We start from the raw sequence: 21,334 nt of genomic DNA, 5'->3' as shown, positions 1-21,334 counted from the left end.
GATGCCTATCAGAAGGAGACACCAAAAGGGAGTTGGCTGTGCTTCTGGGAGGGATGGACAATAGAATCTCATGGTTGTTAACTACAGGTAGTTCCGAGGAGATGATAGTGAAACAGCCAGGCAGGAGTATGAGGCATCTTTGATGATAGCTCCTTTATGAAGGGTTATAGTGGGGATGATTTTCAGTCTTGAGAATGTGTACTAAGAGTTATTTCTATTTCATAACCATGAGAGCTTTCCCTCACCAGAATTGGCCTTCCAAACCTGGTGATTATGAACATAGATAATTTGGCCACTTACATTCTCATCCAGTTCCTCGGTTTTCCACAACGTAGGATCTAATCAAACAGGAAGGTGAAGGGGAATACAGGGACCAGTTCTCCTCAGTGTCTCTCTATAAGAAAGCCATACCCTCTAGGAACCCTAACTAGGCTGTGATCTCATGAATTGACTGTGCTCCAACCATATCTTTTTACAGGTGTTAGGTTGGCCCAATAACCTAACTGTCACAATTATGTCCATTCATTTTAATGAAGAATAGTGTGCTGTTGTAAAAGGTAATGGAGAGATAAATGGGACTAGTGATACAGAGGTGACTTGACAGGAATTCAATCACCAAAAGAAAAACAGCATTATTATTGGATGTTATGGATTAAATTGGTCCTTCAAACATAGGTATCAACTTGGCTGAACCATTAGTCACAGCATTTTTTAATCATTCTCTATTTTGTGATCTGATGCAATTATTCAATGTATTATAAATTCTCAACTCAATTATGTTAATGAGACAGAACAATCTACAGGATGAGGTTTTATCTCTATTCAATCTCATTTGAGAGCTGTGGTTGTTACAAGTGAAGGGGTGGAGGTTAGCCTGTCAATCAGGTCACAGCTTGATGACCTCCTGTGGAAGCACTATGGAAATAAATAGCTCACCGGACGCAAGACCGACACTCTCTGCTACACATTCCTGTTGACAAGACACATGGAGGTACGCTGATGGAGCCAGAGCCCTAGAGCTTGAGAAGCCAAGTTGAGAACCCTGCCAGTGCTGAGGTGCTTCCACTGCCACTGGATCCACACAACTTTCCATCCACTGGCGTGTGATCTTCCTGCATCCATTGCCATTGCATGTGTTGGGTGAATCTGAAAAACAATTTATAGACTGGTTTCAGATATATGCGCTAATATCAGAATTATGGACTTGAATTGGCCGGGACTGTGATGTTTTCTTAATATACAATTACTCTTATATATAAAATTTTCTATTACACACGTATGAGTCTCCCTGCCTTTGTTTCTCAAGTCTACCTGGACTACCACAAAAGCTAAAGAGATTAAACCAATAAACAGATTAGACAATAGAACATTCATAGAGAAGACCAGGTACAAAGAGATATTTAGGGGGGAACAGGGGATATTGAGGGGGAAAACATTGAAAATTTATAAAAACTCTTTTGAAACTCTTGGTTTAAGTGACTTAAGACTTTAATATAAAAATATTATATAAGAAAAATGGTCTAGAATGAGTCCCAACACAAGCTATATGTTATTTAAAATAATATCTAGAAATCCTAAAATTCACAATACTAAATTCTGTTCATGAAGTTTGTTTTAGAATTACAAAGCAAATGTTTCTAGTCATCAATTTTTATAAAGAATAAAGAGATATATTATTGTTTATTATTCATGTTTTTACTACCTTTTGTGTGACATATATGTGCACACACGCACACCAATGGAAAGTGTGCTCTTTCCTAGAGATGGTTTGTTGCATTTGCCCTTTGAATTTGACTAAATTAGTTAATTTCTCAGGTATACTTGAGGCCCCCAAAGAAGTATAGTTTGCTGGTTTGGGTTTTTTTTTTTTCAAAGCTTGTGATTGTTCTCCGAAATCTGTGATCATGGATCTATAAGGATGTTCCCTGACTCTGGCCTAACTACTAATGTTAGTTGGAGATAAACAAAGCAAAGCAAAATTAAACTATATTTTCTACTGTATCAATGGTTTTTGCTCATTAGGAATCCAAGCTTAATTGTTCATCCTGCCTTTATCTTTGTGTCAATGTCTGATTCTTAATTCCTTACCCACTGCCTCATGAAATGCATGGATTATTTTATTATGAATATTTTGTTGAATTACTGTTTTACCATGAGTTCATATTAACAACTAGACTAATAGGTATCATCATGATAGATGGAGAGAAGATGAAGTTGTAAAGGATTTCATCTTGCTTGGATCTACAGTCAGTGTTCATGGAAGCAGCCTCCATACTCTCTCTCATGACCCAAGTCATGATATTTTTTCAGTGGCCTCATGTGCATGTGAAAGTTGTACATTGTCTAAGAAAGATCAATGAAGAATCTATTTGCTTGAATTATGGTGTTGGCAAAGGTTACTGAGAGTACCTTGAACTGTGAGAAGAACAAACAAATGTGTCTTGGCAGTACAGAATGCTTGGGAGTACTCCTTAGAAGCCAGAATGCTTTTCATAAGCAAGGATGGCAAGGGGTCAACTTCACAGGGTTCGCCGGATTCATAACAGTAGCAAAATTACAGCTATGAAGTAGCAAGGAAAATCATGTTATGGTTCAGAGGTCACCACAACATGAGGAACTATGAAAGGGTAGCGGCCTTAGGAAGGCTGAGAACCACTGCTCTGCAACATGGACTAACACAGTGGCTTCAAGGACTCAAATAGAAGAACAATTGTGAAGATGGCGCCAGACCTAGCAGATGCTTCATTCTGTTGTACATAGGGTAGTAAAGGGTCGGAACCAACTCAATGGCACCGAATAACAACCACCACAAGTGCAGTATTTCCTCAGAATACTCTCACTTTCTGTGTTGACATTATCTGGAAGATTCTCCAGAAGGTCTCCTGATTTTTATCTAATAGGCACCTGAATAGTCTCCTTTGTCCTTAGAATATTTTTACTTCTATTTTTATCATTTAATTTATTATTTTAAATTTGGGATTATAAACTTTTTGGTCCCTGAAGGAATTCTATTGACATGGATTAATAAATTACTTCTATATTATTTCAGTAAGACAAATTTTGCTATCCCTTTCCCTGAAAAAAAGAGGTTGAAATTACTGAGTGAATATCAGTGCTTAAAAAGAACCGAAACAAAACACTGCTGTCAAGTTGACTCTGACACATTAAGACCAACACTGTAAATCTTTAGAGAAACAGACTGCTTTCGTTTACATCTGTGGAGGACCTGATGGGATAGCATCTTTTAGTTAGCAGTGCACCAGTGAAGCAGGATCCACCAAATAATAGCTCCTTATAGCATCTCACTGCCATCAAGTAAATGCTGACTCACAGAGACCCCCTGTGGGTTTCAAAGAGAGTAAATGTTTACAAGAGTGGAAAGCCCCTTCTCACACACAGAGATGCTGGCAGTTTGGAACTGCCAAGCATGTAGATCACAGTCCAATGCTTAACCACTACACCACAAGGCTCCATTATCATAGCATAGTACACATTGTGTTAGTCTGGGTAGACTAGAGAAACAAATCCATGGATACACGTATGTATATAAGGAAGAGGTTTATATACAAGAGCAATTGTACATTAAGAAAACATCCCGACCCAGTCCAGATCAAGTCCATAAGTCTGATATTAGCCCATATTTTTGATATCAATCTATAAAGTCCTCTCCGGACTCATGAAACACATGCAATGACGCTGCATGCAGAAGCTCACAGGCCAGTGGGGAGAAAGTCTTTGGACTGAGTGTCATGGGAAACATCTCGGCGCTGGCATGGGTCTGTCTCTCGGTGGCTTCTCTGGTTTCTGAGGTCTGCTCGTGTCCATGCAGCTTGTCTTCTGCAGTGTCTCCCAGGGAATAGGAAAGAGAGAGAGAGAGAGAGAGAGGTCTTCTGCCTCTAAGGAGGAAGTAACCTCCACCTCTACATTTTTAATCCTTAAATTGATACCAGATTATGTGACTACCACACAATGTAAATGCATTATACAAAAAATGAGAAAATACATAAGCAAACCAGCAACTGGGGAGATCTATATCATACGGCCTCCAAATCCAATAGAACTTTAGTTGAGGTTTGCCAGGTCTGTGAGGGAAACTCACCAACAAGGGAGTGTAGATATGTTTTAACTTGAATGAAGGGAAAGGCAACATACAGAGTTAGATCAGTATACTATGGCTAAGGCAGTGGTTCTCAACCTTCCTAATGCTGCGACCCTTTCATACAGTTCTTCATGTTATGGTGACCACTAGTGATAAAATTATTCTCATTGCTATTTCCTAACTATAATTTTGTTACTGTTATGACTCATAATGTAAATATCTGATATGCAGGATGTATTTTCATTGTTACAACTTGAAGCATAATGATTAGTCACAAAAACAGTATGTAATTATATATTGTGAAATATTTATTTCTAATTACAAGTAAATGAAATTTTCTCTTGAAGCATGGTATAACATGGGTAACAGTCTTAATAGAACAACAGTAAACTACATTGCTTCATTTTGTGACAGTATTCATGAAAAGCTAACTTCAGTGCAGTCCCTTGAGACAGCTTCTTTCTCACCAGATCAGCATATCTGCATGTGGATGGACGGCCTGGAGGCGGACAGAGGAGCTGTCTTTCGGTTCCTAAAACCATCGGAAATATGTGTTTTTCCCATAATCTTAGGTGACCCCTGTGAAAGGGTTGTTTGACCCCCAAAGGTGTTGTGACTCACAGGTTGCGAACCGCTGGCTTAAGGCAAAGGGAAGATACTAGATGGTACAGAGGAGTGAAAGACAACAATGACACTTATCATTACATATAAAATCCAGCAATAGCAGTACTAATAAGTAATAGTTTGCATGTGGGTACATAACAAAACTATGCAAGGTGAACAGGTATGAATGGTGTATATCCACAAACAGAGAGGGGAGCATCAAAAACTTCATGGAAAAAATTCATTATCTTTTAACTCCGCTTTCCCACGAACACACTTCACATCTGTAACTGAGACTATCACTAAGGGCCACCTTTCAGACCAATAAAAGAAAGTCCTACACAGTGTATACTAACATCTAAAAGTGTCAGAGTATTCTGAAAAATCAACCAAGAGAGAAAGTTAGTATTTGGCCAAAAGCAAAGCTCACATGGCAGAAAGGGGAAGACAGAAGGATAAACAGAACAGGGAGCTAAGGGAGGAAATGTAAGCTGTATTGTTGGATTGAGAGGACTGTAACTAATGTCATGAAACAAAATTGTTGAATGAAAACCTAATTTATTCTGCATATTTTCCCTAAAACCCCAAAATATGTTCAAAAATTTAATAAGCAGAATTGGAAAAAGGAAAAAAACTGATATATTTAAATAATTCAAATAAAAATTCTTATATGTAAATATAAAATTATCCTAGAGGTAGTCAAACAAAAATGTGAAGGTATTTATAATATAGGCAGTGTAATATAATTAATCTTGAATAAGCATTATGTTTAAAATACAATGAGCTACAACACATACATTTGAAAAGTAAAAATGATTCATAAATTTTAAAATATCATTCAAGTAGCTATAAGAATTTTTTAGATATTTTGTTGTACTTTTTAAAAATGAAAATAATTAAATACACAAAAATTAAATGTTAAATTATAATTAATTATCCAGATATAAAAGAAGTGTAGCTACCCTCTACCTATTATATAGAGTAAAAAACAGAATGAGGATACTTGAATCAACACATAAATTGAAATAATGACAAACCTGTGAACTCAAGGATAACGTTTTATAAGTGCCAGTTTCTCAGAGAAATGGAAGTGGGCAGAACAGATACTGAAGCATAGCTTTTTTTTCCCCAGAGAAATCTCATATACTCACTATATTTTATGGAAATTATCCATGTTGATGATTAATTTCCAAATCTCTGTTTAGACAAAAGGTGGCGAATGCCACTTTGAATTTGCTTGGTCTTGATGCTATAGATGATAGGATTCATTAAGGGCGGAAAGAGGAAGTAGACATAGCTCATGATAATGTGGACCACATGTGGCACATTCTTCCCAAACCTGTGAATGAATGACAGACCAATGACAGTGACATAGAAGACGAGAACACAGCATATGTGGGACATGCAGGTATTGAGAGCCTTGGCTCTCTCTTCAGCAGAGGCAATCCCCAAGACAGTCTTCAGAATTAAGATATAGGAGAAGAGAATTATCAGAGAGTCTAGAAAGACTGTTAAAGACACTAAAATCACAGGATAGATTCTGTTGAAGGTTATGTCAGCACAGGCCAGTGTCATGACTTCTTGGTGAAGACAAAAAGCATGATTGAGAGTATGAGAGTGGCAATATGAAAACAAATAAAGGCGTGCAATTACAGGCATGATGGATATAAAACCTCTCAGAAATATCCCCACTCCTAACTTAACCAACCTAGTATTTGTGAGAATGGATGTGTACCTCAAGGGATTTCGGATAGCAATAAAACGGTCATAGGCCATGGCTAGCAAGATACCCGATTCTACAATGGAAAGGGAGTGGATGAAGTAGGCTTGCATGAAGCAGGCCCCAGGATATATCTTCCTGTAATTCACCCATAATACGCCCATGACCGTGGGCATCGTGGTCAGGGTCACCATGAGGTCTGTGCCTGCCAGCATGGCCAGGAAATAGTACATGGGTTCATGGAGATTGTGGTCGTCTTTAATGAGGTAGAGGAGGGTGCTGTTTCCAAGGAGCACAGAGAAGTAGACTGTAAAGAAAGGGATGGAGATCCAGTGATGAGCTGCCTCTAGACCTGGGAATCCAGTCAACAAAAAGTAGGTGGCACTCACATTGGACCACATCATAGAGCCAAAGTTGGAGATCACCTTTCTGCAAACTATGGTCCCAGGAGCAGTTTTTTCAGTGTCCAGATATTGTGACTGCCTCAATCACAATCTTCACATTCCAAGATGATATAGTATATGTGATTCTGCAACTGTTGCCTGCAGAGGGAGATGAGAGATTTGTAGGCTGTTTTAGAGATGTGAAATAATAGTCGTGTGCTGTTGTTCTTGATATTTGGATTTTTTTTTTACTTAAATGAGAGCAGTGGATAAGTAATTAACATATTCTAAAATTAAAAAGAATAATTTTGCTTAAAACATTAGACCTTACTATTTTGTATATACTAAAAACATTCTGCAGCACAGTAATAACAATAACAAACAAAATAACTGAATTAAATGAATTATAGTATTTTTAGTGACATTCTTTTGATGTGAATTTAACTGGACACATTCTTTTGATGCCAATTTAACTGGACATATTTCATTTTTATTTATATTTCAAAATCATAATAAAGGTATGCTTTTCCTTTTTGTCAAGTTTCTTTTCAAAATTGAACATGTGCCTCTTAGGATTTAACATGTCATCATCGCTTCCAATATTTTTACCACTTAGATAGTTACCATTTATCTACCACCCAGGTGCCAGAGATTGATCCACAAATCAACATCCAAAAAGCATATGATGTTATTAGACATGTAACCTTAAAATCCACCTCACACCTGCTTACCTAACATGTTTATCTTCTCTTTATTTTCACGTTACTTACACAGTCATGTCTGAGAAGCAGTTATCCACACAATCCATGTCAATTTCATCATTAAAAATATAACTATTTCTGCACTTAGTTGCTTTCTTTCTTCCTCCACATTTATTCATAGACTTTTAATTTTTAAAAAACTACTTCATCAGTCATTCCTTTTCTTTCTGTATCTTGCTACTTCAAAAATAATTTGACAGAAATAAATACTCTGATTGTTTTATTCTTCTGCTATGCCTCCACTGAAAATTCTCTCTCCCTTTTTCCAAACATTTAACTCTTGAGGAATTACCGATATGTGACTAGTCAGTGCCAATGTCCCAAGAACCTATGAATGTCAATTATAATCACTATTTTCAATGACTTGGATGCCCAAATTAAAAAAAGCCAGTTACCCACTGTTATAACCATAATTCACTGTAAATTCAGAAACAAGAAGGTAAGTCTTGGCACTGAGATGTGAAATGCTTTCAACCTTTCTAAGATAATCATAGTATAATAAATATATCATAATCAGAATAAATCATACTAAATAATTTAACTTGTGTGAGAAAATATTCTGCAGCTCATCTTTGAGACGTACTCAATGAGAAAACAAACAAACAAACTGAGCCTTGGAATCCCCTGATGTTAAAGGACATTTAAGTTAAAAGGATATTTAAATTATAATTGTCTCACAAATGTTATTCTACTCCACACAGTGTATTTGGCCTTAAAAACACATGAATAAGAAGAGAAAACTCATTTGAGGAGGGAGAGAATTTGGATGAGCTCAATGATATCAACCTTCACTAAGAACAAGGGGATTCTGAAGATAGAAAGAACAGAAAGACATAAGGTCCCAGATTCTTTTAAGAAAATAACTTTAAAATTATTTACTAGGCTCTTAGAAGAGACCTTGAAAAATTCAGAAATGTATAGCAACTTCTCTCTGAAAATAAACTAGGTCTTCTCAGAAATTAGTAATAACTTCAACATCAAATAGAGCATGTGCATCTATTAACAGAAACTGGAAACCTATAGTCTCTTGCTCAGCCAGGCACGGCCCAGAAATATAAATAGACATAATGGTGGATGCTCAAAGAAAAACCTAGTTATATACTTGAAACCAGCAGTTCTCAACCTTCCTAATGCCAGGACCCTTTAATACAGTTCCTCATGTTGTGGTGACCGCCCCCAACCATAAAGTCGTTTTCGTTACTACTTCATGACTGTAATTTTGCTACTGTTATTAATGGGCAACCCTTGTGAAAGGGTCGTTTGACCTCCAAAGGGGTCACAACCCACAAACTGAGAATCGCTGCTAAACTTTTGTAATCAAGGGAAAACACCAGGAGGAACTTCTGATCCTTAAGACTCGGATCCTTATCCAACAGGCGTGTGCAATTTCTAAGAGCACAGATCTCTTCATGTAGTTGAGGTCCACTGCATCTCTTCGTGTAGTTGAGGTCCACTGCATCTCTTCATGTAGTTGAGGTCCACTGCATCTCTTTGCCTCGTGGATAGGTCCACACTACATACATTTTTACCTAACCCTCCCTACATGGCAAAAATTCCATTATGAGCTTGTTTACTGACAACTAATTAACTCGATGGCAGTGAATTTGGTTTTTGGTATTAACACAATTTCTTCAGGAACACAAGAATTTGCTTGTCGTGTGGGTGTAGGGCAACTATGGTTCTGAAATCACTAGTAGCTTTCACCTTTGAACGTGTCTTTCCTTTAGTGACTCCCTAAGGTCCTAACTTATCAATATCAAAGGGGCCTAATACATGCTCAGAAAAGTGCCACCATCATCATAAGTGACTAGTGGAAACAGTTTTTTGCGTTAGCACAGACGTACTAAGCACATATTACATGGCTGCCATTGTATGCCTAGCTGGAATAAGCATTTAATAAGCAGTCGCTGTCCTGAATAAGTTCACACTGTTGACCAACAGTTTATAATTGGCTCAAGGACCACACTGAAATATTATGCAAAACATTATTTTGAAGATCCCCAAAGGTCTATGATTCTGAAACATAAAACACCTAGAGCCAAACAATACTATTGACCTCTTTTTAGGTATTCTTCCCAGATGATTTTTAGATCATGGAATTGTTCTAGGTAAACCACGTTCCAACATGATGTAATGACCCATGCCTCATTTTACCCACAAGGTATATACCTGAAGGCCTAAGTAGAAGTAGCATAATATACTCAGGCTGAGTTAATAACTTGGTTCCAAACAGTTATGGGGAGGGGGCGCAAAGTCAGAAGAAAGAAACAGATATAACCTACATAACTGAGCAAAAAGAAAAAAAGAGGATACAAAGCATATTTGCAACTTAAAAAGAAATAATGAATTACATGTAATGTCCAAGGGAACAAGGGGACACAGAAGGAATGTGACTCCTACTCTCCCTCATTCATCTTTTCCATAGTCTCTCCTCATCCAAATGGAATGGGGATGGGCCATCTAGATTGCAAGGTAGAGGCCAGTGCCAGGGTCAAAGGTTTTTGGTTTTTTTCCCATAAAAATTCTATTGACTACAACCCATGCCCTTTCCAAGAAAATAATATTTTAAAGGGAAAAAAAGTCAAGGTTTCTTGTGTGTATCTAGTAAAAGTTATAAATAAACCACTGCATAAGAGCATTAACATGCGAAAAACTCACTGCCATCAAGTCAACTCTGATTCAAAGGGTCCCGACAGGACAGGGTAGAACTGCCCCTGTGGGTTTCCAAGAGCAGAACTCCTTACAGGCATAGAAGTAGAAGCCTCGTCTTTCTCTAAGAGCACAAAAAGTCACATTTAATTCAGGAGATATATATAGGTATAGATCCTGAATACTTACATAAGTGATTTTATATGCCCTCATCAATATTATATATATGTGTGTCCCCTGAATTAAATATATTTATATACTCGTTCCTTGAATTAAATATATACCTGGGATCTGTTATTCTCTGCAGCCTTCTGTGAAAATATATCTTCTTTCCTTGATTGTATCTAAAATCAAAACAGATACCATTCCATTTTTCTGTTCTTGATGTTTCCCATAGTCTCATTCCGGGAATGGGGAATTACTTATACCTCATTTAAGGACTGAGGCCAGTGTCTTCATTTCAAAATCTGTCCAAGAGGTCCTGCTAGAGTGCTAATTAAGGTTGAAATCTTCTCCCCAGAGTGTCAGATTTGTAGTCACTCAAGAGAGCTTTTAATCAATCGCTCTTTCCTCTTTCCTTCTTCAAAGACGAGCAGTCAGCTCAAGCAAGGTTAGGCTTTCCAGGTGTTTCTCCAGAGATGGTACCAGAAAATTGGAAACTTAATTTCTGGTTGGTGTGGGATTCTAAAAGCTTGGTTTCTTAATCACCAGCACTTTTGGATTCAGAAATGGAAAATTCAAAATGGAAAATTCAGAAATGGAAAAATGCATATTTTCCTCATGGTCTACCTCAAAGGTCAGGGGTATGTCAATTCATTTTAGGGTATGTTAGTCTGGGTACACTAGAGAAACAAATTCATTGACACTCATACATGTACAAGAGAAAGAATGTATACAAAAGAGCAATTGTATATTGAGAATATCCAAACTCACTCCAGATCAAGTCCATAAGTTCTATATGTTAGTAGTCCATAAATTCCTCTTCAGACTCACACAGCACATGCAATGATGCTGAATTAAGGAAGATCATTGACCAGTGGCTGATAGGTCTTATGGACCAAATTGCAGTGAAGCATCTCCAGGGCTCTGGCTGCCATCAGTGTGGCTCTATGTGGCTTGTCAACAGGAAAGTGAAGTGGAAAAAGTGTTTCCCAATTCCATGGAGTAAGAGAAGTTCCCAGGATCCTCATGAGAAGGCCACACTCACACAGAGGCATCATCAGGCTGTGACCTGATTGATAGGCTAGACTCCACGCTTTCACTCTTAATATCCTCAAGTTGACATGAGAGTATGTAACTACCAGAAGGGGTCGATGTACCTGGTTGGTCCTAGAGCTTATGGATTCAAATTGCTAATTTGTTTGCCCTCTTATGAGTACATTCAGTTTGATCCATAAGAACCTCAAGGGGTACATTAACAACTACGAGAATGAGGTCATTCCATTTCTTGTCTTAAAATCACTTTGTTTATATTAAAAGCATTGCCCACTTTGTTCCATATTTGGGGTGAGTAGAATGGGTCTTTTTATTCAAAAAACGTAAAGACCAGAAAGAAAATGTTTACTGTAAATTTTCACAGCATTCCCATTATTGCATGATTTGGTAGTATGCTAGGGGGAATATTCAGATATCAATGTTATATTCATGAAATAAATGCCATTTAAAATGAAAATTAACCAAAGAAAAGGACATCATGATGTTAAATGTCTTCTGGAAATAGTTATACACAGGGAGTAAAATATGAATAGGGATATGAGAAAATATAGTTAATTGAACTAAAAAAATAATTTTGTATAGATACAAAAAAGTGAGGGAAATTTTGACACAAATGAATCTATGGTATTAGATTCTTATCATGTAACATGTTAAAATTCATGAAATATATATTTTTAATCCCAAGAGCAATGGATGGTGATTCGATTTTAAATAATAATAGTAAATAAACATATTGCTATAGATTTAATTCTGATTCATTGTTACCTGTAGGACAGATTAGAACGGTCCCTTTGGGTTTCTGAGGCTGTAATCTTTACAGCAGCAGAAAGTCTCATCTTTCTCCTGCAGAGCAGCTGGTAGATTTGAACTGCTGACCTGTGTGACTAGCAACTCAATGCGTAAGGCACTATACCAGCATAGCTTAGATAATGATTAGATTATAATTGTTCAAAGTTTACTATGGATAGTGCATTTTTAAAAGAAGGAAGGATGGGGAAATGAGTGATTGTTTTTCTGGGATTTCTATAATAAAGATTACATACTGTGCAAATAGAGCTAGTTTTACTTCTTTGCTCTTCCAGATGTCTTTTATTTCTTGTCTATTACTCTGACTAGCACTTCCAATAATATATTGAATAATAGTGGTGATAATAGATATTCATGGCTTATTCCTCTTCACAAGTGGATTGCTTGAAATTTTTCTTGAGAATGATGTTTTGTATATAAGCCCTTGATTTTGCTGAGAAAGTCTCCTCTATTCCCATTTTGAACTTCCCTTGGCCCCCAAAATGAGTATAGGATGTTATCAAATGCCTTTTCCGTATTGATTAGCATCATTATGCTGTTCTCCTTAATTTTATTTGGATGGTGGATTGAGTTGATTGTTTTTCTAATGTTGAACTAAGCTTGGGTACCTGGTATAAATCCCAGTTGGTGAAGAAATGTAATTATTATTTTTTATATGTTGCTGGATTGTTTTGGCTTGGATTTGTTGAGAAATTTTGCATCTATGTTCATGAAGGATATTGGTCTATAATTCTTTTCAAGTGGAATCTATGCCTATATTTGGTGTCAGCATTTTACTCACCTCATAGAATTAATTCAAGAGTTTTCCCTCCTTTTCTATGTTCTGGAATAGTTTAAATAACACTGAGATCAAGTGTTTCCTGACTGCTTGGTAGCATTGGCCAGAGAAGTCATCTGAACTTTGTCCGTTTGCCGTTATTTTATGGCCTGTTCATTGTATAAAATCTTACTACGGCTCCCTTCAAATAATCTACCTCAGTCTTATTAGTGAAGGTAGAGTGTGTACTTCCAGAAATTTGTCCTTTTTCTAGTTTAACATATTTGTTGGAACACATTGTTCACAGTATTCTGTATTATCTTTTCTGATTTATTATCCAGTTGTATCTTTGTGATGCCACCTGTTTCATTTCTTTTCCATGTTACTTTCATTGGCTCCTCCTGTTCCTATGTTAGGTTTGTAGATTGTATTAATTCTTTCAAAGAACAAACTTCAGGTCGTGTTGATTCTTTCCATTGTTATTGTTATTTTTCCTTTGATATTTATTATTTCTTATGGTGACTTTAAGTTCTTTTTCTAATCATTGGACTTGGTGGGTTGAAGTTTTGATTTCATTTATTTCTTCTTTCATATACGGACTTATTACTATCTGAGAACTACTTTTGCTACATCTCAAAAATTTGGGTATATTGTATTTTCATTCTGATATAATTCAAACAAGTTTTATTTTTCTATAGTATGTGGGTCTCTGTAAGCTAGAACTGACTCAACAGCAATTAGCAACAACAAATACACAGTCATTTTAAAGCAGAGTGTTATTTCCCTTCTATATATTTGATTTTTTAATTTGATCTTCCTTTTGTTGACTTTGAATGTTATAACATTGTTACCTGAGAAGTTTCCTTGTAAAATCTTGATGCTTTAATGTGTATTGGGGCTTATTTTGTGGCCAGCCATGTGGTCTATTCTGAATATGCACATGCACTGAAAAAGAAGTATATTGTATTGCTAGTGGAGGGAGTGTTTTGTATATATTTAAGGAGTTTAGTTTATTGTTTTTGCTGTTTAGATCTTCTTTGTCTTTGTTGAGCCTTGTTCTAATTGTTTTGCCCTGCATCCAGGGTGGTTTATGAAGGATTCCTGTCATGTTGTAGAGTTGTATATGTCTCTTTTCAGTAATGCTAAATTTTATGAGTTTTAGCACTGCTTAATTGGGTACAGAGACATTAGAATTATGGTTCTTGATTGATTCACTCTTTACTCATGTTATATATTCATTCTATAATCATGTTTAGTGTTCTTTCTCTCTTATAATGTTTTTCCCTTCAAATCTCTTTTATCAGAAATTAACATTGCTACTTCTGCTCTTTTGTGAATGCAATTTATTTGTCCTCCTTTTTAGTGTTAAATTATATCTGCCTTTGTATCTAAGATTTGTCTGTTGGAGACACCTTATTGGTGGTTCAAAGACTCTTATCTATTCTTCCACTTGCTGTCTCTTGATTGATACATTCAATCCATTATAGTGATTGATAGGTATGAATTTAAAGCTGTAATCTTGCTGTGCATTTTGTCATTTTGTTTTGTTCTGTGGTGTTGCTGGTTTCTTTGTTCCACATATTTGTCTGTGATTAATTTCTATGTTTATGGGTTCCCTTTTATTTTTACTCCCTTAGACTTTCTGATTTTCCCTATGTTTTAATTTTGATTAGGAGGCTTATTAATTTTCTTCATGATTACCCTGCAGCATGTTACTGTCTTCCTAGCTTTAAAATGGCCCATTCTCGCTTGATATCATCTTGACATAATCTCCGTTTAGAAGTTCTATAATCACAGCTTTTATTCTTTCTGTTTGCTTTGGAATTGTCATTGTTTATCGACTGACATCTCTCTTTCATTTTAATATTAAAAACATTATTTTATTTTCAGTCACACAATAAACACCAAATTTCTCCAATGTCAAGAGTAGCCTCATCAATTTTTCTCATATAGCACTGGGAATACAAGAATAAATTATTTCTGGTAATCAGGAATCAAGACATAGAAGACCTAATGATAAGAGAGTTTAGTAATCAAGATCCTGAAAACCAAGCCAGAGCATATTTTACTTTTAAAGTAAAGGATAGACACTGTACCATATCCTTTGGTCATACAGCATTTAACTCTGGGCTGGGCCATTCCATAATGGGCTGCATAATTCTTCTCATACACAGTTCATTTCAAAGGGATGAGGTATTAACTATAAAACAAGCCATTTTAATGCAGTTTGGATTATTTGAAGTACTCCGGGGTGAAAAGTTGAACTCTACAACTTATCTTTAAAGAAAGAACAAATTATAGGAATGTTTTTATTGTTTGAAAACACACAAAACCAGATAGAGAAATCCTTAAGGAAATGATGATCATATTTCAATGGTATCTGTCCTTTGGTTCTTCATTTTCTAAGCACTTAGATAATTTTTTCTTTTTATGCTACGAAGCATTTATTTTTATCACAAATGCAATCCAAGTGTGAATAAATAAGTGTTTTTTTAATCTTTTAAAGCTACCCCCCCACACACACACACCCAACATTCTTTTAAATAGAATAAAAAGGGTGGGGATGCTCAATGTCTTCTCAGAGTCTATTTGGCCATAGTTGGTGTACCTATTGCCTTAAAAGCAGACTGTAACCCCTCTTGAACTATTGCTCATTCTGCTAAAGCCAGGGGCAGCAGACCTTATTGATATTGTCGAGAGTCTCCAAAAGTTGAGGATGGTATCTGAGTTGAAAGCAACATGGTAGCATCTTCAGCAAACTGAGGACCATTGGGAAACTACTCAGAGGCAAAGCTAGAAGAATGACACCCACTGCAACGGACCCTGCCATGGCCACCAGTTCACTTCCTGCCGCCAGTGTAGCTCCTGGTAAGGCACCACTTGTGATGCAGGTCCAGGGATCTGCTTTACCTCTGATGTGAGCCAGATGCAGTCAATCATGGAAAGCAAACCTCCCCAAACCACAAGGAGGCCTCCCGGCCGTGGCGCCCTGATTTTAATTGCTGTCAACCCCCCTCATAGTCTGTAGTTGAATATCACTGGAAATTCCTAAACCTTTGATTGCTTGGAAGATACAACTCCGTATGGTGCCCATTGTCAGCACAGTAATCCTCAGTGCACCAAGGTTCTCACGCACACTGCTCCATCCATCCTGACGCCAGCAGTGTGAGTGATGGGACTGACATCTCGTTACTGTTTCACAGTCTTGTTCCTTTGTTTTTATTTCTGAAAATTATTTTTCTGAGTTGGATTTTGAATGATGTTGTCCAGTGTCTTATGTTATCTGTTGGTGTTGGTTCTCTGTTCAAATGAATCCCTTTAGCCTTGGTTGTAAGGCTGATCTGGTCCTTCAAATTCCATTGATTTCTGTTTATTCAGAAACACCAAATTCTGTTATCATATTTGAAGAAAAATATTGCTCGATATACAGTTCATTGTTCGGATTTTTCTTCCAATATTTCATCTGTGCTATCCATTGTGTTATTTCCTGTATGGTTTCTGCCAATAAATCAGTGCTTGGACTTATTTATTCTGTCATGTGGGCATCATTTCACTTTTTCTAAGCTGCTCTTGGATATTTTTGTTTGTGTTTGATTTTGGATAGTTTCATTATATTACATCCTGATGGTTTTCTTAGTGATCGATCCTATTTGAAGTTTGTCAATCCTCTGAAATGGATATCTACTCATCTTTGAAGACAGCTAATAGGGAAGTTTTGTGTCATTAAATTGACAATTTTAACTGTGCTCTTTTGCTGCTATCTATTCTAGTTCCGGAATTCAATCATATATGAGTCATTTCTCCACATTGGTTTAAAAATTTGCTCCACACTGTTTTGGGCTTGTTTGAATATATCAAGGAAGGTAGGTCAAATGTTCTACTTTGGTTACTAGTTTAAAGTACAGCGTCCTCCCTGGCTGTCTTAGTTGAGTACGTTAGCAGGTTGGTGTGTGGACATGGACTTCTGCTGCTCAAGTAGAGGAGCTCAGGTTGGGTTGGGCAGGTATTGCCCACTATATATTATCAATCTAGTGTTTCAGGAGTGAATGGTGGCATTGACTCTGTGGATGGGATAGTAGACACGTTGGGTATGGCTAGCTAATGTGACTTGCCACATTATCTCTGTCTTTCCTGGCATGGATTTAAAAAGAGGGAAAAAAAGGAAGAGGAAAAGAGGATAGGGGAAAAGCAATGCAGCAACCAACGGAAATGTACACCACTGACAAGAGAAGCAATAGTAGCACACGGAAACTTGCACTGCTAACTGAAGAAACAGTGGCTGTCCGATGCTCCTTCTGTAGGAAGTTGTACTGCCAACTGCAGAGACCATGAGTATAATCTGTAAGTGTGCTTCTTGCATATCGCACAAAAACAGTAGGCTTGCAACATTTGATTTGTGGGAGCATGCTACATACCACCAGTGGAGAAGATCATTAGGATATTTTGGGAGCAAGTTGGTAGGTTTGTTAGACCACTGAGTTGAAGAGGAGTGGTGATAGTTGGTATCACCAGGGGTGGGGGTGGTGTGGGGTTAAACCCTGGTCACCAGACGGATGTGGGTTTAAGGATTCGAACTTATTTTTACAGGCACTGTTCACCACCATGGGTGCTGGTACACTCTGAGTACCAGTGCTTGGCAAGGGAGGGGTGTCACTTTAGTGAAGAGCCTCAAGCTGCTACTCTCACAGGCCTTTTATACCATGTGAGTTTCTACTCCCCATTTATTAGCTCCGAGACTATTTTGTGTTCACCTAAGCCTCGAGCTCTTGCTACTTTTCTATACTTCGCTTCTTTCGATCCAGTGATTGTGCTGCTTGCTTTGCTTCACTCTGAATTTGTCTACACTGTTCCTTCCACATCGGGATTTGGTGATGGGCCTTCCTATGCTCCTCACGTGAAGCACTGTTTACAATGACTCCAACTGGCCCCAAATGGCTGGCTTGATACGAAGGTGCCTTCACTATGACTCTCTCTTCTTTCATTGATTGTGTTCCATTTCTTCTTGCAATCAGTATTTTAGGTACTTTTTTATCCTTTCTTTTGAATCTCAGGATTCCAGGATTGTTGTCTGCTTCAGTTTCACTTAGTTTCTCAGGTATTTCTGTAAAAGGTCATGGAGGAGTGTCTATTGTGCCATGTTAGTCCCACATTGAGTTTAGAGCTGAGAGATTATTTTAGCGATTACAACACTGATCAGGAGATGATTTCGACCTTGTTGCAGAAAAATTACTGGGTTTTCATAACCAAAGTGTTGTTTCCTACCATTTGTGTGTATGGATGTAGGCTAATTCATGCAAGTTGGAGATTAGATTTGATTAAAAATATACAAAACTATACTCCATTTCATCCAAACTGTCTCTTAATTTTGCATAGTGATGATTCTGCTCATACTATATGTGTTAGACAAGGATCTCTAGAGAGACAAAGCCATATTGTTGATAATTATATATATTATATATATATATTTATAAAGATAGATGGATAACACAAGAAATGAACTGTTAAATTATATACAGATAGATATACAATACAAGAAATGAACAGTTAAATTGTAAAGCAGTACAAATGGCTCAGTTCAACTCACTCCCATGAGAGAGTTGAGACATTGGCAGTCCTTCAAGCCTTGAGGGCATCCAGCTTGTCCTCTGTAGAGAGATTTGGCTATCCCAGAACAGGCAGCAAACAGCAAGACAGGTTACCAACCATCAGCCAGGTCACCAACCGTCAGTCTCCAGCTCCAGAGATGTACATTCCAATTTTCTGGCGAGGCAAGTCTTAAAGGGACCACAAATTACAGTGACACAGCTCATAGGTTAGGTGTCCCACAGGTAGTGTAGCTTGCAAATTGAGGCATAGAACAAGCAAGGAAGCCTCACACTGGTTCGATGATCAAAGAGCGAGAGATAAGAAAGGTGAGGCTCACCAAGCCATTTATCTCTCCACCCTTCAATTAATCCCACATGTGTTTATCGGCCAGGCTGGCACAATAAACTATCTCACTACATATCTTTCTGAAGACAGATTTGTTAAGCTACATGATAGAAATAATTATAGATTTCTAAGAAATTAGTATCATAGACCCTGAGTTATAGGTGGAGAAAGATCATCACTAAATAAGGTTTCAAAATTGTATACAAATTAATAAAAAAAGAACATAAAGAGATAGATTAGAATAATGTATAATTTTTCTGAACTCTCTATTTAATGATGACTGATGAACACAGATATAAGATTTCTTAGTCCTTTTGCCAATGATCAGCATTCTCACACTCTGTAAAGTAACAAACAGAGATTAAGCTCCAACTCTATGGATAGTAAAAAGGCGGAGAAGTCCATTCCGGATCTGCCTGGTTTTAGCACTATAGATTATAGGATTCATTAAGGGGGGAAACAAAAAATAGACATAACTCATAATGAGGTGAACAATATGTGGAACCTGATTCCCAAAGCGATGAATCAGAGATAATCCAATCACTGTGACATAGAAAACCAGTACACAGCAGATATGGGAGACACAGGTGTTAAAGGCTTTGACCCTCTCCTCTCTGGAAGCGATGCCCAGAACACTCTTCAGTATCAACACATAGGAGATGAGAATCATCAGAGAATCCACGACAAAGATGAGGCCCACAAGTACAACTGGATACAGACGATTGAAAGTGATATCTGCACAAGCCAGTTTGATGACATCTTGATGTAGGCAGAATGCATGGGAAAGGATGTGGGAGCGACAATAAGGGAAAAAATAAAGGGGCATGATTGGGGGAATAACAGAGACGAATCCCCTCATAAGAACTCCGAGACCCATCTTCATCACTCTAGCATTGGTGAGGATGGAAGTATATCTAAGAGGATTGCGAATGGCAACAAACCGATCATAGGCCATGGCAAGCAAAATACCCGACTCTACAAAGGAAAGTGAGTGTATAAAGTAGGCTTGGGAAAAGCAGGCCCCAGTTTCAATCTCCCTGTGGTCCAGCCAGAGGACTCCCAACACTGTGGGCATCGTGGTCAAAGTCAACCCTAAGTCTGTGGCTGCCAGCATGGCCAGGAAGTAGTACATAGGCTCATGAAGATTGTGATCTGCCTTGATGAGGAAGAGGAGGGTGCCATTGCCAAAAAGGACCGAGGTATAAACTAAGACAAAAGGGACAGAAATCCAGCTGTGAGATGTCTCCAAGCCTGGAAACCCAGTCAGCAGGAAGGAAACATGGCTGTTGTTTTCCCACATGTTGGGATTATCCTGAAGGAAATGAAATTCTCTCTCATTGACGTCCACAGAAATGCAGCTGGGCTGGCAAGGTATCAGTCCACTTATATCCTCGCAGAGTTCTTTTTAAAAGATACCATTAATTTATAACAAATAAGCCATTGCTTCCCATGCACAGTCTTAGAACAACCATTATCCCTGAGAAAATGCCTTTCTTTCTCAAGACCTCAGAAACGCAACTCTCCTTTCAAGGTAGACCTCCAGGTAGAACATCTCAGCATCTTTTTGTTTGTTGTTTGGTTGGTTGGTTTCGTGCTTTCCTGTTTGTGGGGCACTTTCACTCACGTCGCTTCCTAGGACTCAGAGCCACTGGTGTTGGTCTGTATATTTAAAATAGAAATCTGTTTGAGAATTTGAGGGGCTGATCTCTCGAGCAGCTGTAATCACGGAGCTTTGTAGTTCTCTCCAGAGATCTCCCTAGGTGTATTCCAGGCCCAAGACACCCCACTCGCTCCATGCCACCACCGTGACTCACAGGCGATACTTGGCTCCTATGCGCTCCCCCAACATACATGACTAATCAATCATCATAGAACAACTTAGAGCATCTTTTGTGGTCAAATTTTCATAGTCTCAGGCCAGCTAGTATTTAATCAAATTCTTGGTGCTTCAGAACATGTGCATTTTAACAAGCTATCTACACCACAACGTAGACCACACACCCTTCAATTACACAGTTACATACAACAATTCACATTTTAGAAAGGATTCTAAGGAGCTCAGTGTTCACCTTCATTCAAGCTACTCTTCAGAAGTATAACAGGTTTCAGAGCAGTGGTTTGCATCCCAAATGATTTGCCATGTAGCTTATTCCTCTAGTTCTCAACAAAAGCCCAGGACTCTCAAAAAGAAAGTGTGAGGAGAGCAACGATGCCACGACCACTTTCCCTGAGGAGCAAATAGAGAGCAGGAAAAGAGAATTCGCCCCACCTCATCCCTCTTCTCCCCCACCCCCACTCCTTCCACCCCCATACCATTTTACGTATTCATTGTTGAGGTGAAAATATTTACATCAAGTATTTGTTATCTGCTTCTAAATGTTTTCAAAATCACTACCTGTGATATTGGTG

The 21,334-nt window shown here is 37.8% G+C and overlaps 2 protein-coding genes across 2 annotated transcripts; both read right to left on the bottom strand.

Moving 5' to 3' along the window:
• Positions 1 to 5,884: 5,884 nt before the first annotated feature.
• Positions 5,885 to 6,826, bottom strand: LOC142446808 (olfactory receptor 51B2-like). The gene has a single exon (XM_075548547.1). The coding sequence runs from the start codon at positions 6,824 to 6,826 to the stop codon at positions 5,885 to 5,887; it is 942 nt and encodes a 313-aa protein (XP_075404662.1).
• A 12,460-nt stretch (positions 6,827 to 19,286) lies between these two features.
• On the bottom strand, positions 19,287 to 20,225 carry LOC142446807 (olfactory receptor 51B5-like). The gene has a single exon (XM_075548546.1). It carries the CDS (start codon positions 20,223 to 20,225, stop codon positions 19,287 to 19,289), a length of 939 nt encoding a protein of 312 aa, XP_075404661.1.
• Positions 20,226 to 21,334: the final 1,109 nt, after the last annotated feature.

The sequence above is a fragment of the Tenrec ecaudatus genome, chromosome 4, assembly GCF_050624435.1.
Source record: "Tenrec ecaudatus isolate mTenEca1 chromosome 4, mTenEca1.hap1, whole genome shotgun sequence".
NCBI classification, from domain to species: Eukaryota; Metazoa; Chordata; class Mammalia; order Afrosoricida; family Tenrecidae; genus Tenrec; species Tenrec ecaudatus.
This window is presented reverse-complemented; position numbering and strand designations above follow the sequence as displayed.